Genomic DNA, 27,993 nt, shown 5'->3' on the forward strand with positions numbered 1-27,993 from the left:
AAACACTCCACTGAAGATCAATTCAAGCTCTAAAGCGCTGACCATAGACCAGGGCAAGTCTGAAACCAGAAAATGCTTTATTGGAAAGGTACAAAAAAACCAGTCACTGCAGCTAAATTTACAGCAATAAATTACGTTGTGGCTGTCAAGAGAAAGTAATGGACACATACAGAGGGCTATTCGCCTTACAAACAGGAATCCACATTGCTTGGTATATCAATAATTTATTTTATAATAAAAAAGCAGCACAAAAATAAATATTGAAATGAAATTACTGAGTAACCACAGAGGATAGAATGAGCTGGTGATAAAAAACAACTTAAAACAGAAGACTTCTATCATTAAAAAAATGAAAGCAAGTATCCACCATCTACGGAAACACCCCAGCAGACTGAAATACAGACGAAGGAAAACAAATCCACGTTACAAAAGTTTTTCATTTTTGTTTCGTTTCTTTTTTTTTCTTTTTTTTTAAATAAAAACAATCATGACAATGAAGTTTAAATGATTCGAGAGAGAAAAAAAATGCCACCACCTCCTCCTCCCCGGGTCTGAGCCGTCCGGTGGCCTGACCGCTCCGCGCTCCCCGTGGCATCGCGCCCAGCCCCGCCACCGCTCGCCTCCGCATCGGCTCACCCTCGTCCCCTCCCCGGCCGTCCCCGGAGCTGCTGCGGTGTCACCCAGGTCTCTAAGCTTGCGCTTCGCGGTCTCCTCCGGGCAGACGGTAGAGTTGGGCAAGAGCAGAGACGCTGACTTGCTTCAAAGGGATCTGGAGCTGCCCTGGAGGGAAAAGGTTCCCCGCTCCCAACGGAGAGCACAGCAAACACGTCTACAAGAACAGAGATGTCCCTCCCGGTCCCTGCCCAACGCTTTCGTCTTCTCCTGCCTCCCACCCAGCCCGCGGTTCCCCACGTCACACTGCGGATGGGGAGCAACCGAAGAAAGGCCAGGCCCAGGGGAGAGGGTCTCAGCACTCAAATCCAGAGCCCCCCCCCGCTCCTCAGCGGCGCAGAGGGGGGGAACAAATTAAGAGGGGCAGAGAAGGGAGCCCCGGCATCCAAACTACTGCAGCAAAGAGACAAGCGAGAGGTACGGCTGCGGGGGAGCGCTGCCGGAGCAACTCCGCAGGCAGCGGCGCTCGCCCTGGGTGTCAGGCTTGCAAGTGCAGGACGGAGAGAAAAAATCAAAACAAACCAGAAAAAAAAAAAAAAACAAACCCAAAAAAAAAAAAACCAACAGAAACAAGCCGAACCCCAGAGGAATGCAATGCGACAACCCCAAGCTGGAGGGCCCTCCAGGGCGGAGGGTGGAGGAGCTGGGTCTCCAATGCGGTCAACAGCTTTCGGGTCATTCCTCCCTCCACGTTACCTTGCAATTCTGATCCCTCTGTGGAAGTTTAGCCAGGACATTTCATTCCCCTCCAGGTCACCACCCAGGGAGCCCTGGACTGGCAATTTCTTTTAATAAAGATTTACAGTATCAAACTTGGAAAAAAAATTATTTTTTTTTTACGAAAAATCTGTACGATAAAATGTATATAATTATATATTTATATATATATTTCTCTCTCTTTAAATATTTCCACGTGGTCCTTATGGATATCCAATATGGATTACCTACCATGGCTATGGTATCAACAGCTTTAACAACACCCAGGCCTCTTGTTCTTTATCGAGTGACCAGAGATTTAAGTGCCTACCAGCACTAAACTAGCAATCACTTGGACAAGCCTTTGGCACCCTTCCAAGAACTGGAAAAAAAGAAATACTTGGCCACAAGGGAAGTGCCACGTAAAGATATGTTTCTCAACTCATTCCAACAGCAAGAAGACCCCACGGAACAAAGTTCGACCTCCGTCCCCCTCGGTGCGACTGGTCTGATTTACCCTGCAGGGGGGTCAAGGGCAGCCAGAGGGTGTTCCTATCTAGCCAGGAATGTTATGGAGCTCTGGAGCTGTTTTAAAGACTGGAAGCATTTGGGCATTTTCAAGTCAACTGGCCTTTTTCATTAAAGTTTTCATTTAAAGCCCCAACAGTGCCAGGAGTCTCCATTTTGCCTGTTTTCGGAGGCACCTGTAAGGTCTGGGAAAGTTTCCAATGTCTGTGAGCTGGAGAACATGAGAGGACCAGGAAATGACAGTAACATCTTTCTCTTCCTCAGCTTCTGCTGTGGGAGTCAATAACTGGTACTGATACACAGGACATCGATCTGCCTGTTCGGAGATAGGGAGGGAGTGGAGGAGAAATGAGGTAACGCTAAGTGTCATCCAAACTCTACGTGTTGGAAAATCACTTGAAGGAAACTCCCTGCTCCCCTCCATAACATGTGGATCTGGCAGGGGTAACGAGCCTTCAGGAAGCGTTTCACTTACACCCTTTCTGGCTCAGTAAGGTCACGGATGTCGATGTTGAGGACTGAACGAGAACCAAGTCTGAGGTTTCTCTTTTCATTAACCTATTTCACAAAGGACCCTCCTGGGAAATCCAGAGACTCCGATGACAAGGTGAAAAAAAAGGAAAAGCAAGCTAACAACTTCTTCCAAAGACAAGTAGGGCTTCACTAAATTTCTACAAACTTACTGCCATTCAAGGCAAGACAAAGCCTCAAACAACAAATTATACTGGGTGTCAGATGCCAGTTCACTGTCCCCTTTGCAACAACGGTGGCACTCGCTTATTCTCTTTCAGTCCAAAACACTCGTGAGTTCTCCGTGATCTTTGTTTTCTGTTCTGGAGCCCAAATCCTCTAAGCTCTTCTCCTCATCTTAAACTTCAGCAATCTCATTCTCTTCTCACCTGCGTGACAACAGGCATCGTCCGTTCCACAAGTCTCTGACCTGCCCTGCAAAACTCACAGTCCCTTTTCTTTCCTACTTCAAAAAGAAAAAAAAAACAACAACAAAACACACAAACACCAACATAGCTATTTTTTTTTTTTTACAGTGACCTGGAAACATTCGTCTTTTCAGCGCTGCTGCGCAACAGCAGAATCTCTCCTTTCAGCTTCCCACCTCCTGCCCATTGCCAAGCCAGAAATCCCTCCCAAACCATTGCTCAGAGCCATACGAACGACTTCTCGATCCCAAATCTTCCATCCCCTACACACACACCCATTTTCCATCCTGCCCTCCATGCGCCTCTCGGGATAATTCACCCATTCCCAAGAGAAAGCGTCAAGTTTCAGGGTCACATTCACACAGGTTGTCTGAACACTAAGGATTGTTCACTGTACTCTTTGGATCCCAACTTCAGCGCCTGACATGCTATGGAGAGGAAAAGACTCTTCCAGCTCCCATCCGACCTCCCCATAGCCCTTCTCTAGTCATCAAAGACTGGCAAGCCCAGCTCTCCAGCTGGGATGTCCATTGCTAACCTACCAACGCTTTTGCCAAAGAGGAGGCTCTATAACTTCTCTCCTCCCGTCCGAACGCTATTGCCCTCTAGTTACACTTCAGTGCTTTAAAATCATCTTTCTGAAATACTCTGCACAAACCCCTTCTCATAGTGCTGATCCCGGCAGAACTGTCCCACCGTCTCGCAGCCAGTTCTGCCCCCACCTGGTAATACTTGCAGCATTTTTCCTCCTCGTCTCCCCTTCTCCTCCCCATCGCACAGCTCTTCACAGCGTTTACTGTGCCTCCTTCCCTTAAGCTTCAGGGAATCCAGAAAAAAAAAAGCTGCTACTTCAAGACTGCGGATCATTTGGAAGAAATAAACTGCATAAATATACCCAATTCACAGGCACACCTTAGGGAAGGAGCTATCGGGAAACTTGGGCTTGGAATAAAGGAGGCTGCAATGTAGTTTTTATAGGCCACACAGGTAATGGGGCATATTAAAATATGTAAAATATATATTTTTCCATATTTTAACAGCATGGATTGAAAACAAAAGGTTATTCCTAATGGGTGTGGTCAGACCCAAGCATTAGTCTCCATCGTCCTCCCGCTCCCATCCACTCATAGCAGGATGAAATCTAATCCAAAAAGCCTATATCCCTGCCCTCGTAATATCAGATGGAAGCGGGGAAGGTAGGGGAGACCCTTCTTACAGGGAGTAGGATGCCACTAGAGGAAACTCTTTTTTCCATACGTTCATCTCACATGATGATTTCTACGGTCCGTCTGTTTCCTGGCTCTTGAGCATCATTCACGAAGACTCCGGAGGCTCCTCAGGTATCTTCTCTCAGCTGGAAAGTTGCCCACAGCTGAGAGGGGTTTGGGGAGGCAGGGGAAAGGAGGAAGCAGATCTTGCAATTTGTACTGCATACAGAGCTCAAATCCTGGACACGAGAGGTTGATGGAGCCACCGAGTCCAGATAGAAGCAGCCAGTTAAGTTCCCTTTGTAGATTTGGGGGTTTTTTTTCGTTTTTTTTTTTTCTCTCTATATTTTGCACTTTTGGAAGAGAATTGTTAAAATGCCAATTCTTGACGTGACCAAGGACTCCGGAACAATGCATAAGAGCCTTTTCCCCTCCCCTCTGAAAGGCTGCTAGTTCCCCCCACCGAGGACACTAGGATGCTGCTGAAAACGGCACAGAACTGGATGAGATTTCGGCTGATTTCACAATGGTGATGACACTGGTGGTGGCAACTTTGGTCGGGGTAATAGGCCCTCGCGCCACAGTACGAGCAAAGGTCTGGAGTGCTTCGTACTTGGAGCGCAAGGCGTCCAGCTCTAGCTTCATGCTGCTGTTTTCTCTGGCCAGCTTCTCCACCTCTTGCTGCAGCTCAACCCGCTGCCTCTCGAGCTCCTCTTTCTGAGTCACACGCTTGATGCGGCAGCTGGCAGCGTAGCCCCGGTTCTTCAGCGTGCGCCTCCGCTGCTTCAGACGGATGACCTCCTCTTTGGTGAGACCCCTCAGGTGCTGGTTCAGCTCCCGTACGGACATTGACACGAGTTCATCATCACTCAGCACTGGGGCATTCTCTCCTGACTCCTCCTTTACCTGCAAATACCAACAGCACAGGGGTAGCAGCAACCCTATGGGAACAGAGGTACTGGACAGCGAAAAGAGACAGGCCACCCCTCAGCAACGTCACACCGCTACCTGGAAAGCACCCCTGAAGCACTGTAGAGAGCGCATGCTCCACTAAAACATCGGGGTAAAACACGGCAGAGATCCGAGCACTGCTGTCATCTGGGTTTGGGTAACCCTCTTAAGTCAGAGAAAGCAGTGAGCCTTACACAGCCAGTGTGAACCGAACAGTAAGATTTTTAAAGAGATAAGTGTAAAGCAGACTGAAGCCCTTTGTGTTCCTTTGTCAGGACCTGGAATTCATACCGAATGCTAAAGATGACACCTTTCCCCGGCATTATGCTGGGACACCAGTGCGGCATCTCAAAAACAAAATAGCCACTCGTATGCGGGGTTTAATTTGGCATTTTGTGGCTTTTCATTGAAGACTGCTTATACAAGCAGTGAACAAAACCAAGCCTGCTTGCCTTCAAGGACCACAGCCTGATTTGGTTTTCCTGGCGCACAGGCCAGAGACTGAAATTACATGAGAAAGACACCACGGCCTTGTGCTTTTTTCTCAAGCAGGTTTGCTGCCACAATTACTTTCAGAATCATAGAATCATTTAGGTTGGAAAAGACCTTTAAGATCATCAAGTCCAGAACCTTTAAGACATCATCCTTTCGTCTCTTCAGAGACTGCAGGACATCTGGAATGACAAGCTAAGACACTGGAAAGAAACTGTGACAATGCACGCACAACCCATGTGCAGACTGCCCACCAAGCTGGTATGTGGGGGGCATTTACCGTCTCATGGATCTGAGAAACACCAGCTGAACGCATTCCTTCCCCAGTGCCTCCCAGCCCTGAGAGCAGTACTTCACCGGCAGGCCTGGGAACACTGGTTTCAGGATGCTGCCAATACCCGCTATAGTCAAAAGTCTCTTGGATAGCAACTGGAATACGCTAGCCTCCACCCCATCCCAGAGACTTTAGACTTCTTTCTGGGTATCACCGGTATTCTTCTACCTTAACCTTTCCTGTAGACAGTGGGAAATTGTGTTGGCACCCATTTCTAAGAGTCTCTCAGAATGAAAAAGAACAGTCAAGTACAACTGATGTCGCACGGAGCGCGGTTCTGCGACAGCCTCCCCCACCACCCAGCGTTGCCCACTCAGCCTTCTTCCCTACCTTTAATGCCTTGTTCGGTTTGGGATTAGTCGTCATAACCTGAGCACAGTCTTCCGGACAAAAGTGCTCAGAAATTGCAACTGGAAAAACAAAACAAGATTTTCAGGTTACGGTAACCTCAGAGGTGAAGGTACAAAGATGACACCCAACACGCGGGCCAAACCCCCAACTCATCCACCATTAAAGGAAATAACCAGACGGCGGGACGGACTCAGTTTACCCCATTCAGACACAAGAAAGCGAAATCCGCGTCGACAAGCGCGTTGCTTTTTAACACAAAGACCTCGGGTTTTGCTATTAACCGCACTAAGATTAAGCAGGGAAGACAAGGCAGGGAGGGGGGGAAAGGACACCAGCTCCCGCCTGTAAACAACAGTTACGCTAACCAGCGTACGCTGCCTTGCGATCGGCCACCCCTTCTCAAGGGGAGCGCGGAGCGCGGCCTCCCAGGCCCAGTCACTAGCTCACCTCCCTCCGGAGGAATTCCAGACGCTCAGAATGGCCTATTAGGGACTGAATTAAGAGTTACCTCCGCTCATAAAAGGCACTGGAAAGCCACAAGACAACAACTCCCTTCGTTCTTATTTTGATTATTATTAACCCGGCTCGAAATTGAATCAGCAACCCAGGAAGAAGCTGCCTGGTTTGTAACCTGCTTTCAGTGGCGTCCCCACCCAAAGGAGATGCTACCAGAAAACCCAAACAACAGAAACAAAAGCCCCCTGACAACAAAGCAAGGCAGGAGTTCTCCTCTCCCAATGCACCCAGACTGTTGCTTCCCCATCCTCTCGGCCCCAGGCTGCGAGAGCCGACCCGCCTGGTATTTCTAGCGACGTGGAGGCATGTCCACAGACAAGAGACACCGTCCCCTCGCCCAGACGCTGCCCTTCGCTCTCACCTTAGCCGGCGACTACACCCCTTCCATCAGCGCCTCGCAGAAAAAAAAAATTCCACCTGCCCGCACCTCCCATCCAAAACCTTCGCCCCGCGGTGACGGGTACCTTACCGCGAGAGAGGCGACCGCAGCCGTGCCACCATCACAGCCTCTGCCTATCGCTCCCCCAGCGGGGAGGGCGCGAGGCACCGGTTCTCCCCCCCCCCCCCAAAGACGCACGGCGGCTTCGAGGGTTGCGCACCCAGCGGCACCGCAGAGCGCGCAGCCTGTCTGGCGGGAGTCCTCAATCTCTTTCCACCCCCCGCCCGCTCCGCCAGCCCAGCCCAAACCCTCCCCATTTCCACGTCTGCATCGTGTCACACATCCTAATCATTCATGAAAAATCCTGCCAAAGCATCCCAAGCATGATTCCCTTCTGATAGTTGCCATGGTGACCTTGGGAAAGTAGCCAACCCGGAGACAGTCGTCATGGAAACAGAGAAGCCCAAAAGCAATAATGACTTCAGGTCATGTCTGTGCAAAGACATCACGAGGTCGTCGGAGAGTAAACAAACTCATTCATATCTGCAAACAGGGGGTGGCGGGATTTGGGGGGGGGGGGGTGGGTGCAAAGGTGGGGTACGGGGACCGGTGGGAGCCGTGTGGGTGAAGGTGCTGGCTCAGCCCGCGCTGCTGTCACTTGAATTTTAACATTCGAGACACCTCATCATCACACGACTTACATAAAAAAAAAAAATCGAGATGAGGAGCAGGGGGGAGAAGAAAAAAAAAAAAATCCTGTAAATGCAAAGCTGCGAGATACTATCCTAGATATTAGGGAGTGTACTTAGGCGCCTCCTCTATTTTTAAGCCCGAGACAGCACAGCTCTCCATGTCTGGAGGAGGGACAAGGACAGCCGCACCGCGCACCAGCCAAGATGCTCCGTGATGAATGGACCGCTTACAGCAACTGGTGTGCGCCGCGTTTTCTAGAGCATCACCGAGTCCTTCCCTCCTCTACCTCCAGCACCCAACCCTACCCCGGGCACACCTCCACCGGCCCCAGCCTCACCGGGACCTCCGGAGCGGACCGGGCACGGGGCAGGGGACCAAACCCCGACCCCCAGCCCCGAGGGACGGGGAACGGGCCCGACCTCCGGCCGCTGCCGGGCTGCGTGTTTTACACGAGGGCCGACCGCCGGCAGGATCTCCCGCAAACGCCCGAGCCTCTTCGGACGCCAACGTCGCCCCTTTTCGCCATCCGTCGCCTCTTATTTTTTTTTGCCCCCGCCGTTTCGCCGCCCACCCCCCTACCTCCAGGCTGGAGGCGCAGACCTGTAGGCGCTAGGACGGAGAGGGAGGAAGGGAAAAGGAAGGAAAAAGCTCCTCGTCTCTCGGCCAAACGGTCCCGGCGAGTTCAGGAGAGCCGAGGCGCTGGCAGGGCGTAAAGGAAACGGCCGGCAGCCCCCTCCCTGCAGACGCAGAACGCCGCGGGCCGCGCAGGCAGTTGGTGCCATAGTTATGCAGTGAGTCACCAGCTGTTTACAGAGTTTTGAGAGCTCGCATTCCCACAGCATCAGAAAAAAAAAAAAAAATTAAAAAAAAAAAAAATACTCTTCCTTTCCCTCAGCATCCCCCTCCCTCGCCGCCCCCGTCCCTACAAGGAAAGGGGCACGCTGTGCCGTCCCGCTGGCGGCACTCCGCGCCGCTAAAAAAACCGGAAAAGGAAAGTCAAAAAGGAGGGGGAGGCCGACGACAGGCCCCGTCACACCCACCCGTTACACAAAAAGCCCTTTTGATCCTCACCCAGCGCGTCTTCAAAGCGCTTTCCACGCCGGGCCGATGGAAAAACTGAAGAGGGCCGCTTGGCCGCGCAGAGACGGAAAGAAACGTAAAATATCGTGGAAAACAAGAGCCGAGGGGTGAGGTTGCCGCCGGCGGGGGTCGGCTCGCCAGCCACCCCCAGCGATGCTCCGGCTCGGTGCGACAAAACCCCGTCTCGTCACCTGTCGCACGTTCCGTGCCGCCAAAGCGACGTCTCCTTACCCCGCGCGTTCCTCGGCGGATGCCCTCGTGCTCGGTACGGGGTCTCGTGCCGCACGGCGGTCTCTCCCCGCACGCCAAAGCGCCCTGGATGGGCCGGCATCCCTCCGAGACGGGCCGGCATCCCTCCGAGACGGGCCGGCATCCCTCCGAGACGGGCCGGCATCCCTCCGAGACGGGCCGGCATCCCTCCGAGACGGGCCGGCATCCCTCCGGTTGCACCGGGGGTGATGGGCCAGAGCCGCCACCGGCACAGAGATGAGCAAGGAGGTTCAGAGCACCGCCAGGAATGGTGACGCCGGGCCCCCTTCCAACAAGGGTGGGAGATTGGGGTCTGCCCCGACCCTAAGGGCAGGATTTGGTAGTGCAGGTAGGAACACTCCAACAGGCTCAAGTCTCGCACGCAGGCACAAGTGCCAGGGCAAGTCTTATCTCCGCGCTAGGTGAACCCACAGGTGTGGTCCAGGCTCCGCTCGAAACCAATACAACAACACTCGCAATCCTCACCAATGGTCCTCCGGGGCCTTGGGCTCCATCTCCATCTCTCCGCCTACATAATCCTTCCCATCAGGATTATTTGGGACTATTCAGCTACCAACAACAAGCAACTAAAATCAGCGTGGCATCTCCCACAGTTAGAAGGCAAAACCCCGCAACACAATCGTAAACCATCCTGCAAACGTGTCATACCCAGCAGCGTTCCCTAAACATGCTGCACAGGGGTCTTCTGGGACCCTGCCTGCGATTTGATTATTAGAACCCTTTTAGTCTTTACCCTATTCCTGCCCTTCTTTTCTTAATTGCGTTTGCTGCATCACGTCTAAAATTAGGAGCCCGGCTTTTTGGAACAAGGACCGCATTACATCTCTAGTCTGTAAGCGGTACGACACACTTTGAACGCTACATAAATAAAAGCGGCGAGTAGTAATACACCAACTGTAAGGGGCAAAGGCTTTTCCAGTGCAGCTCCACGCTTGTACTTAAAGCAAGTGTTTTGACTGTGGGTTACATAAAGAGCCCTTGTAATTCTGCAATAGTTACCCATTGACAGCTCTTGCCAACACCCTCTCCCTCTCTCAGACGACTCCTATGCCTCTTGCAGCATCCTCCCAAAAACCTGGAGGTCTCCAGCTGACATCCCAAGCCTGCTGGTCTCAACTTAGACCGTGCGGAGATCCCCAGTTCCCTTTACTTTGGAAGGAGAAGACGACAGAAAGCCTGACTTGGGCAGAGGTAGGACAGAGCTCGCTTTCCACACAAGGTTTGCAATTAAGAAAGAAAACATGCCAGAATGAGATTTCAGACTTTCCACGCTACAGGGCTTTCAAAGTGCGTTACGCGTTAAGGAATTACTATAAAGTCACTGCCGACACCCGGCAACTACAGATGAACTTGAATTTTAAAAAACTCTTTCTACACTGAAAGACAACCCTAGCCAGAACATGAGTGCCTGGCAGACAGCCCTGCTGGTGTTTAGCTTTCATCCTCAGACACGTACAGCAAACTGAAAACATGCAACCCTCACCGTCAGCCAGGCCAGCGACAACTTCCAGAGGGCAGAAAAACAGCGTAAGGTTCAAGCAGCGATGGGGATCTCTGCCACCGCGTCTCAATTCAGCACCGACGGTTACACAGGGAATACTCTACTCATTCCCAAATGCGGCGATTTAATTCCCAGGCAGCTGTTTTAGTTAAATTCCTCATTTATCCGCAAGTTATTCCCAGCTCCAGAGCGCTAGCCAAATGGATGTGCCTACCAAGGATAACATCTGAGCTGACAGGTGAAGGGAACTACAGATGCTTAAATCTTCGTCGCCGTGCCTCTGCCGCTCGGAGGCATGACACGGATTTCCAGCACATTGCAGCATGGTAGGCAGAGCACCATCCCCCTCCCCATCATTCAAAAAGCCATTCTCCTGCTCTGACAATCTTCACACATCCTGTAAAGCAGACTGACGCTTGTCACTCATTTGTAATGAGAGCGGGGAGGGACGGCCTGATGGTGTGAATCAGAGAGTAGAAGCATATGCGAGGCAATATACTTGACATGAAGAGAGAGAAGACACAAGGAGGGGGTGAGTCACTGTTTACTGTTCTAGAGGAGCTCCACACAGCCCTCGCCCAGCTGGCCAGCTTTCCATTTCCCTTATGGATCGGAACCAGCATCCAGCAGTAAAGAGGAGATTCAGGAACCTTCAGAGCGCATTTGAGAGCTGCCAGGACACAGCTCTCTGAGGCACTCTCTGGGGAAGCCTGGACACGGATCAGACAGTCTTCAGTGGTTTGGTAAACAACCTACTCAGATGCTGCAGAAAGCCTGTGGTTAGGGAGCAGAGGATACGGAGTACCAGGAGGGTACGCTTGCGTGTCACCTCAGAAACTTCACGGTGGAGGTGGCTGAAGGGGAAAGGCACACGGCAGCCAGCCCCGGTACTGACAAGCATACAGCACTTTTTCCATCACGCGCTTATAAAACGCGGTGACAGAGCTACACCAGAATTACGCCTCAGCATCACTAGCCCAGAGAAGAGTCCCCCCCGGACAGCCGAGCTGAGCCACCGAGCAACAAATAACTTGCTCGGATGCACAGCCGGATCCTGGGGCAGAGCTGGGATCGGGATTCCTAACTTCGCTGCTCCTGACCCCACGTGCCAGCCATCGAGTTGGACGTCTTCTCCGACTGCTAATAATGGAACATAACGGCATCGCTATTCAGGGTCCTGCAATATTGCAAAGCAGCGGGATTTGCTACGCAACCCGTCCCTCCGCTCAGGAGTTTAGTGGCAGGGTAATTGCTCTCATTACTGCCTTTTCCTCCTCAGTTCTTGTGCTGACGGTCACAGAGCACTGCATCGCTTGTGCTTGCTTCATGCTTGGAAGCCTCTCTGCCCGAGTTTGAAGATAGCCTGAAACAATAGCTCAGACAGAAGTGGAAACTGCCGTTCATCTCTACAGGGTGCTGAGCCTGAAACTTCCTGATAATTGAAAGTGCTAGCACTGCTCAAGTATTTCACAGCTGGATGTTTACAAAAATGATCAGCGAGCGAGCTTATCCCACAAACCCTGACTGCCGCAGGGGCCAGTGCTCCCAGCTGTCCTTTCTTCGCTTCCCAAACATCTCACACAGCTAGAGATTTTCAATACCAAGTTCTGCAGCGCATTCCACGCCATTAATCATCTTCCAATGTTGATGGCAAGAAGAGTGTATCGAGCTGATCTGTATTTTTCCCTTTCAGGAGGCACACAGCAGTACTGAACTCCTTGCCGCAACAGATTGCCGAGATGGGCGACGGCGCAGTAATGACATAAAACATGACAAAGCACGCTGTCCTTGACAGGCAAGCAAAAAAAAAAAAAAAAAGGTAACAAATTTCTGCCTCTGGTTCAGAAACACTTGCGAAGCAGGGTACGAGCCTGGCGTAACACAGCCAGGAACATTTAACGCAACTGAGGTGCAAAGCCCCGACAAGCTCAGAGCTCGCAGACGGCGAGCAGGGCGTCCTGACGGCGAGAACGCCCGTACGCCCCAATCTTGCGGCAATTGCCCTGTTGCTGCCGGACCCTCGTCCGGCACCTCCGCCGGTTATGACCAGAGTTAACTCCGGTGCCGCGCAGCCCTGCGTGCTGCCATTGGGCAACCGCGGCGTCCATCACCTCTAGGAAGTGACTGTACGAGGAAGGCTTCTCCGCAGGCAGCACCGCGTACACACGGAAGAAGAGAGGGGGAAAAAAAAAAGCGGAGGAACGCGTGCCCGTTTCATCCGTGAGAAAAATCACAAGGTAAATTCCTTTGGTGCTAAAACCCTGACAGCACCACAGCGCAACGTGCCGGGCTGGGGCGCAGGGCTGTGCTTCTCGACGGACAGGGCTTATAAAGACTGAAAGTGCAAGAAAAAGGCGTGCAGCTTTCCGGGGGAACACTTTCCTTTTACTGGTTTCCCCCCCGCTGCCCTCTGCAGTCCCAGCTCAGCTTTAGGACTAACGCTGGTGAAGGAGGGGGCGGCCAGGTGAAAGCAAAAATGGAGGCCTTTCCCTTTTCTGTAACAACTTTGCCCAAAGGGGGGCTCGTTCCTAATTTGAGACCTCATGGCCTGCTTTCAGCAGAACCTGTAAAATAAATCCTCCACGGAGCAGCCCACGAGGGAAGGGAGCGGGCTCTCAGCCTGAGGAAGAGGAGGAGGAAGGAGGTCTCTCTCAAACGCGCTGTGAGAGTTCGGAGACCTCGGCTCCCCTCGCTCACGGCCTGGATGGTTCCCCAGTTCACGCCAGTGCCTTGGCAGGGAGTTCAAAAGCGGTTCCCCCCCACCCACCCCATTTCCGACTACATCCCCAAACCGTCCCGCGCCCACCACACAAGTCACGCCGCAGCACCCGCTCCCAGACGGCATGTGTGTCCCCCTCCAGCGCACCCCATTTTCAGGGCCTACCCCCCCCCCCAGCACACACATCCCTCCCCACAACCACCACGACCGGCCCCAACACACCACACACCTCTCCGCCCCCCCCCCCCGTCCCAGCCTCAACCCCAAAAAGCAGCAGTGCTGGGGGGAGATAAAACCCACACCCCTGAACCCCCCACCAGCCCATCTGACCGGGACCGGCGTTTCCCACCGGGACCGGCTGTTCCAGCCCGATAACGGGATGGGGGGGGGGGGGGATGGGGTGGGGGGGCGGCTCACCGAGGCTGCCACCACGCTGCCCGGCACCGGCTTCGCCCCGGTTCCCTCCGTTACTACAAAAGCAGCTATTTTTAGACGGCGGAACGCGCGGCGTCACAACAGGTTTCCTCACATGTATTTTAAGAACCATTCAAAGGCAGAGGCAGCGCGCTCATCCTTGGGGAGGGGAGGGGAGGGGGGGGGGGGACAGAAAAATAAAAATAACAACAAAAGGGAGGAAAACATCACCCGGAGGTAAGCCCGCCGGCTCCTCCCCGAGGGGACCCCGAGCCCCGGGGGTGCGGGGGGAGCCGCCGGTCCCGTCCCGCGGGTGATTGAGCGACGCTGGGGTTGGGGCGGCGGGGCAAGGTGTGACCGCGGGGCCGCCGGGTGTCCCCCCCCCCACGGCGGCTCCCCGGGAGTTTCGGGACCGTGCGGCAGCCGCGGGCAGCGCGCTCTGCCCCCCGCCTCACCCCCGACCCCCGGTCCGCCCCCGCTCCCTTAACGCGGAGCGATCGCCGCCGCCCCCCCGGGAACCCACGTGCGCGCCTCCCGGCCCGGCCCGGTGCGAGGGGCGGCGGCGGCACCACGTGCCCGGCGCGGTGGTGACTCAGCACTTTTACCTCGCCCGCCCCACCCGCGCCCAACCGGACCCCAACCGGACCGAACCGAGACGCTTCTCCCCCCTCCCTCTCCTTTCCCCCCCCCCCCCTTCCCTTTCCTAATCGGTGGCAGCGGGCGGCCACCTCCCCCCTACCCACCCCCCCCCCGCTCGCCCCCGCCCCGCCGCGCCCGGGCGGCTCCTCACCTGCGTGCCGGCGGGAGCGCGCGCGCGCGCCCGGGGCGGGGGGAGCGGCGGCGGCGGCGGCGGCAGCAGCGGCGGCGGCGGCGGCGGGGGGGGGGGGCGGCGGCGGCGGGGGGCGCTGCGCGGCTCCCTCCCTCCCTGCCAGCGAGTCCCGCGGACAACAACAAGCGCGGGGCGGCCCCCCCTCCCCCCCGCCGCGCCGCCGACCAACCAGCGCCCCCGCCGCTTCCGGCATGGCGCGTCACGGGCAGCGCGTCACCCGGCCCCGGCCCCGCCCCGACGGCGACGCGTCAAACCCCCGGCTCGGCCACGCCCCGCGCGAGGTTCATTCATGGGGAAGGGCGCGGGGAAGAAGGGCGCGGGGAAGGCGGGGGGGCGGGGCCTCGGCGCTGGCGTCACGTAGCCGCCCACCCACCCCGCTTCGGGGTGCGCGGCGCCGAGCACCGCGCCCCGGTTTCTAACCCCCCCCCCCCCGGTTTCTCCCCGGCTCCGTGCGCTCCGAAAGCTCCCGCTTGCCCCGGCCGGCCCCGGTGGAGGGGGGGGGCGCGGCGTGGCCGTGGGGTTTTGCACTCTCACGCGTGGGTGGGCTTGCAGTGGGTCGGGGTAGGCGGCGGGGGGAGAACGGGGACTGGGCACCATGAGGGTCTCCGGGGTGCTCAAGGGCCTGTTTTGGTCCCCGGGGTCCGTGAGGTGGCCGCTGGCAGGGCTTGCCCTCCACCACCGGCCACCGGATTGGCCTTCACCCCTGCACTGGTGGGTCCCGGAGCCCCCTGAGCGCCGCAGCGGGGCCAAATCCTGCCCCAGGGCCAGATCCTGAACCCAATCGTTGCTCTTCCCTTGCGCAGTTGCGAGAGCTGCTAACACAACGCCCTGACCCCAATGGCGTGAGCGGTGTTTCAGACACGGCGAGCATCCAACAATGAGGAAAATGCATCCCAAAAAATGTAATAACACTGGTGGTTGACCAAAGCCAACTGCCGCCATCGAAACTGGGCTCCCTTTGATTTTTTTCATGTTCATAACTATATTAGAAACCCTGCGTTAGCCCCATGCAATTTGTGCTTTCCAGCCTCAGGGCCAAATACCCTCGGGGCAGATCTAAGGGCCGTAGTGGAGGCTTTGAGTAAGATCCCATCTTCCGCTGCTCCCTTTTGCACAACACGAGCTGCAAAACGTGGGGAGCCCCACGCCTGGCACAGCCCCACAGGTCCATGCAGCCGGAGGGAGCCCTGGCTGAAGCGGGGTTTGGGCAGACGCACCTCCCTGCTGTTAAGAAACACCTTTTTTTTTTTTTTTTGGAACTGAGCTAATGAGGTTGGTTAAAGCTCCCAGGTGACGGCAAGAAGCTGCCACCCAATGTGGCTGCAACAGCGTTGGCCTTCACCACTCCCAGATTTGCAGGCACTGGTTGAAAACCTGTCCCAGGCACTGGGACGGGGTGAGCTTGGGCTGGAACGCAGATTTCAGTCATCCCCGTCGTGCTCACTGATGCGTCTGAGGTTTGTCTCCAGATCTCTGTTACATCCTGGGGGGGGGTTCTAGTGGCTCAGGGAGCCAAGACAAGCAAGGAGAGGGGTGCTCATGGTGGGACCCTTGGGGCCACCGATGTCCTCAGAATGGCCACCTGCCCCCATGCCCTCGCTGGGTGGTATAATCAGTGGCCAGAGCCACCCTGCATCATCCAAGGTTTCTCCCTGAGACATCCACGAGACGGTGGTCCCCAAGGGCAGGAGGGATGGAGTGGCTGTGTCCTGGGTGGGGGGGTCTCACCCTCTGTGATGACAGCCCCACGCGTGGGGCTCACTAGAATTAAGGTATTTTCCCCTGTCTTTGCAACAACATGGGTTTGACAGATCACATATGGTGTGGGGCGGGGGGGCTGTGTCACCTGAAATTCTGGGTGAATCGTCCTATTCACAACAGCTCTTACTTTTTGTTTTCATTCCTTGGGGAAAGCAACTCTGCTCCAAAGGTCTGTTGTCCTTTGCTGTTGACCTTTAGACTGCAGTGGCCTTCGATAGTAAACAACGAGCACCTCTCCAGTCCCCCGAGAGTGAGAAAGCCTGGGCAGGGAGTGTGCAATTATATACACTTGTTAACGAGATGAACAGGAGTGCATGGGAAGAAGGACCTCTGGTGAAAACCTGGATGGAAAAAGGGCTTAGTTTGGGGAAGTGTGGGGTTTTGTGGGTCTAGCCCACCCGCTGTGTGCTCAAAACACATCTGGCATCGTGATTCCCTGAAGCCACGGTGCAGGACTCAGCACAGGCACCTCTTTAACGCTGCTTTGGGTAAAGTGCTCTCACCCTAAAAGGGGAGCAGAGGCATTAATACTCCGGGGTCTGTGACCCTGCATGCATCCAGGCTGGGAAAAATCTAAAAAATCGCTGATCTCTCATATTCCCCACCTTGGGGCGTTTGAACAGGATTGAGTGTAGATACATATATTAAAAAAAAAAATAAAAATACAAACCACACAAACCAGAGGAGCGTGCTGCTGAGAAGTCGCCGGAGAGGCGTGTGTGGAGGCGCAGCTACTAGAGAGGAGCGGTAGGAGCCGGGCGTCTTGTAGGGTTTTTACGGTGAAGCAGGCAGAGCTGCAGCGGCTGGGAGCCCTGCCTGCCTGCTGCCTGCTGCCTGCCTGCCCGCAGCCACAATGTCAAGAGGAGACATGTGTATGTAAGCGCCTGGCATGGCCGGAGTGGGGCCCAGGCAGGCCTGGCAGGGGGGGGTCCCGGGATGCGATGCCTCTCCGTGCGGGGCTGGGGATCCCCCTGGCTGCAGGCGTTGGCTGTCCGTCTCCCCCCCCAAATGCCACCGCTGCAGGGTGACATCGCGGGGCGGCTTGGCATGAGCATGGGTGCATGGGCTGGTGGCATGCCGAGGTCCCTCGGGGTTCGCACGCCGGGCGCGACGGTGCTCGTCGGCCACGGCGGGTGGCTGCAGCCACCCCGAAGCCACCCACGCGTGGGGAAGCGACCGGCGATTGCATAAGGCTGAGGTGCTGCGTGGGGCAAGGCGCTGCTTCTCAGGGGTGGCTCGGGAGCCAGGCCCTGGCATGTTGAGCCATTTTGGTGCCGGAGCTGGGGGAGGGCTGCCAGGGAATAAAATCTGCTTTTGGGGGAGAGCTGTTTTGCTGAGCTTTTGCAGATGGTAGGGCGGAGGCGAGCGGGGTCTGAGTGCCTATGGCTCGGGCAGGAGACGGAGAGAAGAAAGTTGTGTCTCTTATTTAAGGTGCTGAGATTGCTCCTCGCACTCAGCAGGAGCATGGGGGTCTCCTTCGCTTACAGTCCGGGAGATGTTTGCCTGAGAGCCTGTTAAAATCAGATTTTATCAGTGGGAGGCAAAGACTGAGGGCATATTCCCTTGCTCAGCCCTCCCCGGGGCTAAAACCTCTGACTCAGGGCTTTGGGCGACAGCAGAGGATGCTCACAGCAGAGAACGCTCCACGCCTTGGAGCCGCAGCTCCCGGCACCACGGCTCCGTTCCAGTGGGCAGAGGGAGCTCGGTTTTGCTTGCAGCTTCCAGAAACACTGCAGCCCGTAAATTCAGACCCGGGAAAAAACTCCTTGAGTGGCCGCTCTGCTACCCCACGAGAGCAGGTGGGGTTCAGGCCGATAGCACTTTGTCCCCTGGGGCTGGCGGAGAGTCGTGTGGCAGCGTCTCCCCGCGCGCCGGCAAGGTCAGGACCACCCAACCCTGGCAAAGCCATCCTTTGCCGAGTTTGCCACGTGCACCTTAGCCGAGGGTGCAGACATCACGATGCAGGGAGCCGGGGTGGACAGAGGCGGGCAGGCTCTGCCCGAACCGCCGGTGGCGGGAGCGGGGAAGCCGTCCTGGAGACTTGGGCGAGCTCTCCCCCTCCAACTCCTTCATGCCTGCCTCCATCTCCCCCTCACTCCAGCACCAGGACGATGAAGTCGTACCAGAAGCTGACAACGGCGGTGCCGCAGCCGGCGGCGTGCTGGGTGGAGGAGGAAGGGTCCATCCCGACGCCTGCCGGCCGTGGGAAGCTGGCCCCGTGGTGGGTGGGCAGCGGGCTGCTGGTGGCCGCTGTGCTGCTGAGCACTGTCACCGTCTGGGTGCTGCGGCAAGTATCGGGGGGCTGGCCCGGACCCACGCCACCCCCCAAATGTCTCCTGATACCCGAAAGCCACCGCTTTGACTGCTACCCGGAGCGGCACGTGGTGGTGACCCAGGAGCTCTGCGAAAGCCGGGGGTGCTGCTTCATTGAGAGCCCCCTGCCAGCGGGGGGCAAGCAGGGGGTGCCCTGGTGCTTCTACCCCCCTGACTTCCCCAGCTACACCCTGGAGAGCCTCAACCAGACGGCACTGGGCATGGTGGGGTTGCTGGTGCGGAGGGAGAAGGCCTATTACCCCCGGGACATCGAGATGCTGAGGCTGGATGTGGAGTTTGAGACGGACACGCGGCTGCACATCAAGGTGAGCTTCCCGCTGGCTGCCCTCCAGAGGTTGTGACTGCGGTCCTGCACCCCTGCACGCTCCATCCCCAATTTATCGGTGACTGTCCCCTGCTCAGACTGAGTCTGGAAGCTACTGTGCTCCAGGCATGGCTGTATGTGGCCAATGAGCATCTCCAACCCTTTGTCCTCTTGCTTTGCTGGTCTTTAAAGCACGTTTTCTCCCTTTTGCAGATAACGGATGCGGCCAACCCACGGTACGAGGTTCCCCTCGAGGTTCCCCCGGTGATGAAGAGAGCAGAAAACCCCATCTACAGCCTGGACTTCTCCCGAAACCCCTTTGGGGTGCTGCTGCGGCGCAAGGCGACGGGGACAGTGCTGTAAGAACCCACCTCCTCTGCATCCTGTGGTGGGTGGGGAGAAGTTCATCCCACCCTAGGCAGGCTCCAGAACACTCTCCAGAGGTTTTTCGTTAGGAAAAAGCACGCTGCAGGATCTCCAGGCAATAATTGCTCTTCGCCTTCGTCCTTCCAGTGGTGCTCATGTGAGGATGTGGCAGCACATGGCTTCCTGGCCTCATGGGCTGGCCACATGCTTGCTGTGGCCGTGGCGGGTCTGGATGGGATCAACACCTCTCCAAAAACGTCCCAGTGCCCTAATTCCTTGCCAGGTCCTACAGCAGCCAAACATTGTGCAGGTCCCCAGCACGTCACCAATAAGGGACCTGCTGACTTGGGGAAAGGACCACCGAAGGGTTGTGGCTTCACCTATTTGACCCTGCTTTTGGGTTTCCCTGGCTGTCCAAGGTGTGGGAACACCCACAGCTCCAGGCTTTTTTGGGACAACAACTGCAGGTGGCTTTGCTGCGCAGCTCTTGGTCACCTCCATGGCTTTGCCGTTAGCACCGAAGGCCAGTTCATGTATGGTCAGGGTGTTTCGGGATCCCATCCTTTCCTCCTCCTTCCTGCTTGCTGGTGCCTGTGGTCCATCCTTTACTTGGGAGCTGCTTATCAGCAGCAACAGGCTGAGAAACCCCACTGCCGTATCGCCTCGATGGTTAATAATAACCTGGGTGGAAACTTCTGGTGTCAAAGGCAAGGCTGTGCCACACTGGGTCAGGCTGCTTTGTGCCTCGTGTCCGGCCGGACCCGAATTTGCTGCCTGGGCCAAGGTGTTGGGGCTGGATGCGGGGTGGGACATACACTGCTGTACTGGCCCTTGGGATGCTTCGAAAGGCAAGGGATAAATTGTTGATGGGCAAATGGATCCCAATGGATCCCAGCATCCCCTCTTGACCTTCTCTCTTCCTCGGTGTCACCCCGGCAGGCTCAACACCACCGTGGCCCCCTTGATCTTCGCTGACCAGTTTCTCCAGATATCCACGTTGCTCCCGTCCAAGTTCCTCTACGGGCTGGGGGAGCACCGTGGCACCCTCCTGCACAGCCTGGACTGGAGCACCCTCACGCTGTGGGCCCGCGACGTCTCTCCCACGGTACCATCTCCTCGCTCCCCTTAGGGATGCAGGGGGCAAGGACAGGGGTACCGCTCTCCAGTGCATTGGACAAGCCGTGGGAAAACATGGCAGGGGGGTGGGCAGCAGAACCGGGAGAGGCAGGGGGTGGTCGAGGCCGACGGGCAGATACGTGCCAGGGAGGATTTCAGAGCAATTGCAAAACGCTCTTGGCGCTCCGAGAGCCCCGGCTGTTTTCCGCTCCACCCTGCCGCTCGTGCAACAGGTTGCGGCGAGGCAGGAGGTTTCTCCCTCGCCCAGCCCAGCTCAGTAGCAACCCCCGAGCTGCGAGAAAGAAGCAGCCTCCCATGGCCTTCAGCACCAGCTCCGAAACCATCCTCATCCCTCACCTCGTCCCCCATGGGGAGTGACAGATGCCTGGTTAGGTGGTGGCAGCAGATGCGACTCGGGGCTGTTTATTCACCCTCAGTGACGCAGGGGCTCTCCCGCTTTGCCTGGGAGCTGCTCTCTCACCCGGCACCTCCTCTTTGCAGGAATCGTTCAACCTGTACGGCGCTCACCCCTTCTACCTGGTGATGGAGGAGGGTGGAGATGCTCACGGGGTTTTCCTCCTCAACAGCAACGCCATGGGTAGGTGTCCCGGGGGACCCCGGGCCAGCTTGTCCCTGGAGGAGGACCTGGCAGGTGGGGACAGATGGGAGCAGCCGGAGCGGCCGGTTCGGGAACTTGGGGCGAGAGGAAGCTGTAAAAGGGAAAGATGTGGTTTGATGGCTCCGTTATTAAGCATAGCCATCTGTTTCCTGGCTACGGCGAGGCTCTTTAGCAACTGCCGAGCAGTTTAACCACACGCCCAGCTGCCGAGTTGCCATCGGAAAAGCAGGTCCCTCGCGGGTGGGTCCGTGCCCGTTCCCCCTCCACCCGAAACGGCCTTGCCCCCAGGCCCAGCGGCGTGGCACGGCTGGGGCGCAGCCGGGGAATGCCGTCTGCCGCCCGCGCTCTTCCCAGCTGTGCCGCGCCGGCTGTGGCCGTGGGATGCGCCCGTGCGTGCCAGCTGATAACGTGTCAGCTCCCGCGGGCTCCTGCCGTGTCGGGGACGGCACCGGCGACCACCCGTCTACTCCCAGCAGCCGCTGCTCGCAGCCAGCTGGGATGATGCTGCGCGCACCGGGGCTCTCGTGGCTCCAGCTGCGCTCGGCTTTATGGCAGCGATGTTCCCGAGGAGGAGCTGGCGGGAGATGCGACCACCTGAGCTGAGGTTCAAGGGCTCGTTCATGTGAAAAGCCCTTCCCAGGAAAGCCCTTGTTCCCACACGCTCGCTTGTAGAAGTAGCTCTTGATTCACTTAGGAGGGGATTTGGGGGGGAGGATGCGAAGGAAAGCCCTGCATGTGCTTGGTCTTTAAGTGGAAGCCGGGAGAACGGTGCGGCTCTGGGCTTGAAGAACAAATTTTTAAGATAGCAAGCTCTCTCCCTGAGTGAACCAGCGATCTCCCTGGGCTGTGATGATTTAAGCCTCCAGATGCCCGTTCAGCATCCACTGAGCAGAAAGCAGGGATTTCTCCATTCCCCTGCCAGAGGCTGAGCGTCGCCTGTGGTGCTGCCTGGTCCCCACCATGGGAGTCGGGGTCTGGGGGTTGCTCCCCGATTGTCACTGTCTTTTTCTCTTTCCTCCCCCTCCCTCCGCCCAAGAGGTGGTCCTGCAGCCTGCTCCGGGCCTGACCTGGAGGACCATCGGGGGGGTGCTGGATTTTTACATCTTCCTGGGGCCTGATCCCAACATGGTCATCCAGCAGTACCAGCAGGTGATAGGTAAGTGCCCGCACCCCAGCGTGGCCATCTGCAGGCACCCTCCCCGTGCCCCCACCCCTGTCTCACCCCAGTTTCATCCCCATCCCCAGCCCTCCCACCTGGGGAGGGGTCAGTGGTCCCCAGCTACCCTATCCCCAGCCCTCCCAGCACATCATGGGTCAGCAATCGCCTCCTTTCCCCCTCTCCCCATCCTTTTGAGATGCCGCTGTCATCTTGGGGCACCCCATCCATGCTCTCGTCCTCCCGCTGCAGGCTTCCCGGCCATGCCGCCGCTCTGGGCGCTCGGCTTCCACCTCTGCCGCTGGGGCTACGGATCCAGCAACGAGACGTGGCAGACCGTGAGAGCCATGAGGAACTACCAGATCCCCCAGGTAACCCCTCAGACCCGTGGAGGTCGGGTCCGGGCTCCGTCACCCATCCCTGAGCCTCTGTCCCGCAGGATGCACAGTGGAATGACATCGATTACATGGACGGGTACCGGGACTTCACCTTCGATCCCCAGAAATTTGCCTCCCTCCCCTCGCTGGTGGAAGACCTCCACAAACACAGGCAGCGCTACGTTATGATCTTGGTACTCCTCCTCCTCTCCTCCTGTGCTGTCTTTGCTGCAGAGCCGGGATGTAAGACAGAGGCGTAAGGGATGCTCATGGTCCCAGCTGATCATCCCCAGCCCTGGGGATTTTTATCTGAGGCTGGTCCCCAGTGCTGGGCACCGTAAACTGCCTCTGGAAATCCCCCTAATGCAGGGACCGTGGAGACACAGGCCAGGTTCTCGTGCTGTGCTCCTGTCTGCTGTGGGAGTACAGGGATGCCCCTCTCCCCCGTGGGTGAAAGAATGGAGGAACTGTGCGTCAGGCTGTTTAACCTGTGGGTGCTCAGCTCGAATGCCCCCACATCCCCACGAGTGCTGGGATCTCGTGACTCGGCTGTGATCTCCATTCTTCCCTCTGCAAGGAAAGGGGGTGCGGGTTCTGCTTGCTGGGGGCGGTGGGGACTAGGGGGTCCTGGGGAGGGAAAGGTCAGGTTCCCTGCCCATTGAACTCCCTGTTGTAGCCCAAGCCCATCCGTGACCCGACGTTTCTTGCATAAGTGCAAGATTTCTTTTATTTGTCGTCCCCCCCCCCCCCAAAACGCCCTAACAGGTCCTGGGGACTTGCAGAAGTGGCATTTTAGAAAACATGCCTGGAAGTGTTGAAGCAAGTTTCTGTTCCCCTTGGGGGAAACAGCCGCCGTGTGTGGGCTCTGGCTAACCCTGTCTGGGTTGTCCTCTTCTCTGAATCACACCGGTCTGGCAGGGGGAAGGGGCCACGGTCTGCCGGGAATGGCGCTAACTCTCTGCTCCGTCCCCAGGATCCCGGCATCAGCAGCACCAATCCTCGCGGTTCCTACTGGCCTTTCGATGAAGGCTTGAGACGGGGCTTGTTCCTCAACACCACCCGGGGGCAGCCGCTCATCGGGCAGGTGAGGAGCTCTGGGGCCAAATCCCGGCCCCGCAGGGCTGTGCAATAGCAGGGTTGGGATTTCATCCCTCGCACTGGAGGGAAAGCCAAGCGGCCGAGGGACCTCTCCAGGATGATTGCCAGAGCCTGGCTCAGCCCTCAGCCTTGTGTGTCACCTCCCGGCCTCTCCACCGACCCCGGGGAGCCAGCTCCTGCCCCAGCGGAGGAGCCCGTGGAAGTCATATGAGCTTAACGGAGTCGGCAGTGCTGCCCAAGGGCGGTCATCTGATTTCTCTCCCTTCCCGTTTCTGGGGTGACGGGAGGTTGTCTGCGATGGACACGCGCCTCTGGATCTGCTCCGCGGTGGTTCCCTCCTAGTTTGTCCCCCTCCGGCTGTTTGCTCCCACCGGCTCTCCCTTGCTACCTACAAGGAGGGGGCTTTTGATGTAGCCTGAAAACATGGAGAAAAATGTATCGGCTAAAATTCCTGGAGTGAGGCAAAGCATGGAGAGATCACAGCTCTTCCCTGACAGGCCCTGGGCTAGGAGGTGTCAGGGCTTGTGCAAGCGGAGGCAGAGCGGCCGCTCCGTCCGCTGCCACTGCCCACTGGGCTGTGAGGGAGTGCTCAGCACCCCGGTGCTCCCAGGTACCATGGAGGCAGGAGGGATGCTGTACATGCAGGACTCAGGACTCGAAGCAGTTGGCCTGGGTTTATCTTCTGGTTTATTGCCTGTTTCACCCTTGGTCCTTCAGCATGCTCACACCCCTGTGGCACCCCATTCCATCTGGTGGCCCCCCGCAAATCGCCGGCTCACTAAACCCGTGGTTTTGTGGTGTCCCCACAGGTCTGGCCCGGCTTCACTGCCTTTGCAGACTTCTCCAACCCAGACACGCACCAGTGGTGGCTGGAGAACCTGCAGCACTTCCATGCCCATGTGCCCTTCGATGGCCTCTGGATCGTAAGTGCCTCCTTTCCCACGGGTCACTCCCTGCCAGCCGCTGGGCTCGCACCCAGCGTGTGTCCTAGCAGGACCGTCTGTCCCTCAACTACAGCTTTTCCAGGTCTAATCCCTAAAACCTCCCCCTTGAAATTGCTCCACAATTTGCTTAGGACATGAATGAACCATCCAACTTCATGGATGGGTCTGAAGACGGCTGCCCCCCGGGAGAGCTCGACAGCCCACCCTACACGCCAGGTAGGAAGGGAGATGAAATACAAGGAGGTGCTGGTAGGTACCGTGTGCTTTGAGAACACTGGCAACCGAGTGTGATGGGGGAAAACCGGTTTTAAGAGACATCGCCTCCATCCCTACTTGCGTGTGCCGGTATCCATGCCCAAGCCTTGCACGCTTGCCAGAGCCATGTCAGGGTGCAGGATGCGACCGTCTGCATGAGCTTTCGGCGCTGGGCTGGCAGTGAAAGCTGACTCCTGCGTGTGGGAGGGCTGACCCGGAGCCAGTGAGCTTGGGGGGGGGGGGTCCGTGTCCCCTGCACCCCACCACCACCGCGTGCCAACAGGGGCTCTCCCTCCTGGCAGCCGTGCTGGGTGATTCCCTCTTCGCAAAGACAGTGTGTGCCTCGGCGAAGCAGAAAACCTCGGTGCACTACAACCTCCACAACCTCTACGGGCTGATGGAAGCCAAAGCCACGGCGAGGTACCTGAGCATCCTGCTTCCCGCTGGCCTGGGGATGGGATGGGACAGAATCCTGCTGCTCGGGGCCGTGTAGGGAAATGATGGGGATTTGAGTATCTGACCCAAAGGGGAGATGCTCTGGCTGCTCACAGCCTCCAGGATGGGAATAACCCAGCAGAGGAGGGGACCTGAAATTGCTCAGGGAGGGATGGGTGGGTGAAGCCGGTCCTGGTGCTGAGCCTTCCCTGTACTGCTCAGGCCAACCCTCCGGCACCGCAGGGCTGCCATGGGGCTGGACCTCTCCCTCCACCGCTGTGGGACAAGGCAAACTCCCGGGAGGCTGCTCTCACCTACTGCCCCCGGATCTCCCTGTTGTTTTCCAGCGCCTTGATCCAGATCCGGGGCAAGCGTCCCCTCGTCATCTCCCGCTCCACCTTCCCCAGCCAGGGCCGGTACTCGGGCCACTGGCTGGGCGACAACCGGAGCCAATGGAAGGACATGTATTACTCCATCCCAGGTGGGTAGCGCAGGCTGCACGCAGACCCCCCCACCAACACCCCCAGCTCCATCGAGCTTTCTGCTTGTTCAGAGACATCTCTGAAACTCCCCGCGCCCTGCTGACTCTCCCTGCCCTCAGGGCTGCTGAGCTTCAGCCTCTTCAGCATCCCGCTGGTCGGGGCGGACATCTGCGGCTTCTCCGGCAGCACCTCGGAGGAGCTGTGCACCCGCTGGATGCAGCTCGGCGCCTTCTACCCCTTTGCTCGCAACCACAACGCCCAGAACGAGAAGGTGGAGGGCAGCGTGCCCAGCGGGAGGCATCCCAGGGGTGGGATGTGGGATGCGGGTCGCGGGAGGTGGGATGCGGGATGCAGGTCGGGGGCAGTGGGGATGCCTGGTGGGGTTGGGGATGGGGCCGCTGCTGACTCCCCGCATCTCCCCCAGGCCCAGGACCCAACGGTGTTCAGCCCTGCGGCGAGGACGGCCATGAAGGACGTGCTGCTGATCCGCTACTCCCTCCTGCCCTTCCTCTACACCCTTTTCCACCGTGCCCACCTGCAAGGGGACACCGTCGCCCGGCCCTTGTTCTTTGAGTAAGAGCATTCCCGCCAGCAGCCGGGGAGATGCTCAGGCTGGATCACGGAGAAGTGGCTGATCTGAGCGGCGTCTCCATACCGCCGCAGGTTCCCCAGGGACGTGGCCACCTTGGGGCTGGACAGGCAGTTCCTGTGGGGCCGGAGCCTGCTGGTGACACCGGTGCTGGAGCCTGGGGTGGACTCAGTCACGGGCTACTTCCCCCGAGGCGTGTGGTACGACTTCTACACGGTGAGGAGCACCGCGGCGCTCGGCCGGGGGTCGGCCGGCCCCTGCCCGACCATCTCAGGGCTGCGGGTGGGAAGCCGTGGCTGAGCCCAGCAAGCCCCGTTGGGGGGGTCTGCTGTGCCCAGACCTGTGCCCGAGCCCCCCCCGACCCCCTCACACCCGTGTCTCTCGCCTCCTGCCCAGGGCTCCTCAGTGAACAGCAGCGGAGAGATGCTGAAGATGTCAGCCCCCCTGGAGCACCTCAACCTGCATGTCCGGGAGGGTGCCATCCTGCCCACCCAGGTGAGCGCCCACCCGTCACCTCCCTGGGGTCGGTCCACAGCGTGCGCGTCCCCACCAGCACCTCGAGCACCTGGATCCCCACCCTGGCCGCTCGCAACCCTACAGCACCTCTGTCTTTGAACCCCAGAAACCGGGGACCACCAGCGAGGAGACCCGAGGGAATCCCCTGCGCCTCATCGTGGCTTTGTCCCAGAGTGCCACCGCGTGGGGGGACCTCTTCTGGGACGATGGCGAGAGCCTGGACACCTTCGAGCGGGGCAGCTACTCCTACCTGGTGTTCAACGTCACGCAGGTGGAACGCGGTGGGGAGGGCAGGGCTGGGGGGGGTCCCATGGCACCTGGCCACCTTCAGCTTATGCCATCCCCTCCCGCAGAACATCTTCACCTCCACTGTCCTCCACGCCAGCGCCGAGGCCACCGAGGTCACCATTGGCACACTGAGCATCTTTGGGGTGCGGAAGCCACCCAGCAAGGTCCTCCTGAATGGCCAGGAGAAGCCCTTTTCCTACCTGGACAATGAGGTATGGCCCCATCTGGGGGTCCCCGTCCTGGGGGTCTCCATCCCTCATCTGCTAGCCCTTGTCACAGGGTTGGTGGCCGAGGAGGTGGGTGAGGACTCCGGGGTGGCTCTCCTGCCCTGTCGGCGTTCAGGGGGAGCGGAGCTCAGCCAAGCTGCGTAGGGAAAAGGATGCTCCGCGTCCCCCCCCCCGGCCGAGGCTGTGCCCCAAAATGTCTCCTCTCCTCCCGCAGGTTCTCACCGTCAGCGACCTGGGCCTCAGCCTCAGCCAAGGCTTCTCCCTGCAGTGGCTGTGAGCGGGGGGGCCGCGGGGGTGACCCCCACCTCGCTGAGACCACCCATCTGGGGGATGCTCGATGCTCCAGCCCTTGAGGCCAGAATCCCACCGCGGAGGAGGCGGTGGGGACTGTCACCTGCCGCCATGCGGATCCCCCCCCCCCCTTCCAGCACGGCTGGGGACCGGGTGGGGGGCTCAGGGTGGGGGGCTTGGCCCTGGGTGGGCGGTGGGTGTCGAGGCGTGGGTGCCCGCGGTCCCTGCTGCAATAAAGGCACGTGGAGAGCTTGTCCTGGGAGT

General features: G+C 57.8%; 2 protein-coding genes across 7 annotated transcripts; one reads left to right on the forward strand and one right to left on the reverse strand.

Moving 5' to 3' along the window:
• Positions 1-58: 58 nt before the first annotated feature.
• Positions 59-14,653, reverse strand: MAFK (MAF bZIP transcription factor K). 3 transcript variants are annotated; one of them, XM_075058799.1, is made up of 3 exons: positions 14,533-14,653; positions 6,150-6,229; positions 59-4,948 (listed from the first exon to the last, which is right to left on the reverse strand). In XM_075058799.1, exons 2-3 carry the CDS (start codon positions 6,183-6,185, stop codon positions 4,514-4,516), a joined length of 471 nt encoding a protein of 156 aa, XP_074914900.1. In that variant the 5' UTR covers positions 6,186-6,229; positions 14,533-14,653; the 3' UTR covers positions 59-4,513. The 3 variants fall into 3 exon arrangements, with proteins under 3 accessions (XP_074914900.1, XP_074914902.1, XP_074914901.1); XM_075058801.1 differs by lacking the exon at positions 14,533-14,653 and adding an exon at positions 8,338-8,356; XM_075058800.1 differs by lacking the exon at positions 14,533-14,653 and adding an exon at positions 7,156-7,177.
• On the forward strand, positions 12,631-27,993 carry LOC142045365 (lysosomal alpha-glucosidase-like). 4 transcript variants are annotated; one of them, XM_075058797.1, is made up of 20 exons: positions 12,631-12,846; positions 18,434-18,971; positions 19,184-19,329; positions 20,276-20,441; positions 20,954-21,050; positions 22,108-22,227; positions 22,480-22,598; positions 22,667-22,798; positions 23,578-23,688; positions 24,512-24,625; positions 24,778-24,862; positions 25,204-25,321; positions 25,684-25,817; positions 25,938-26,089; positions 26,243-26,391; positions 26,482-26,623; positions 26,804-26,902; positions 27,030-27,194; positions 27,277-27,423; positions 27,653-27,993. In XM_075058797.1, exons 2-20 carry the CDS (start codon positions 18,444-18,446, stop codon positions 27,713-27,715), a joined length of 2,787 nt encoding a protein of 928 aa, XP_074914898.1. In that variant the 5' UTR covers positions 12,631-12,846; positions 18,434-18,443; the 3' UTR covers positions 27,716-27,993. The 4 variants fall into 4 exon arrangements, with proteins under 4 accessions (XP_074914898.1, XP_074914899.1, XP_074914897.1 ...); XM_075058798.1 differs by lacking the exon at positions 12,631-12,846 and adding an exon at positions 13,959-13,979; XM_075058796.1 differs by lacking the exon at positions 12,631-12,846 and adding an exon at positions 17,126-17,204.

The sequence above is a fragment of the Buteo buteo genome, chromosome 27 (genome assembly GCF_964188355.1).
Source record: "Buteo buteo chromosome 27, bButBut1.hap1.1, whole genome shotgun sequence".
Taxonomy (NCBI): Eukaryota; Metazoa; Chordata; class Aves; order Accipitriformes; family Accipitridae; genus Buteo; species Buteo buteo.

Coding starts and splice junctions, on each gene's coding strand:
- MAFK (XM_075058799.1), bottom strand. CDS start 6,185: ATGACGACTAATCCCAAACCGAACAAGGCATTAAAG. Junction 4,949..6,149: donor AACCGAACAAGGCATTAAAG/GTAGGGAAGAAG, acceptor TGGTATTTGCAG/GTAAAGGAGGAGTCAGGAGA.
- LOC142045365 (XM_075058794.1), top strand. CDS start 17,186: ATGTCAAGAGGAGACATGTGTAT. Junction 23,689..24,511: donor GGCAGCCGCTCATCGGGCAG/GTGAGGAGCTCT, acceptor GTGTCCCCACAG/GTCTGGCCCGGCTTCACTGC. Junction 26,090..26,242: donor ACAACGCCCAGAACGAGAAG/GTGGAGGGCAGC, acceptor CATCTCCCCCAG/GCCCAGGACCCAACGGTGTT.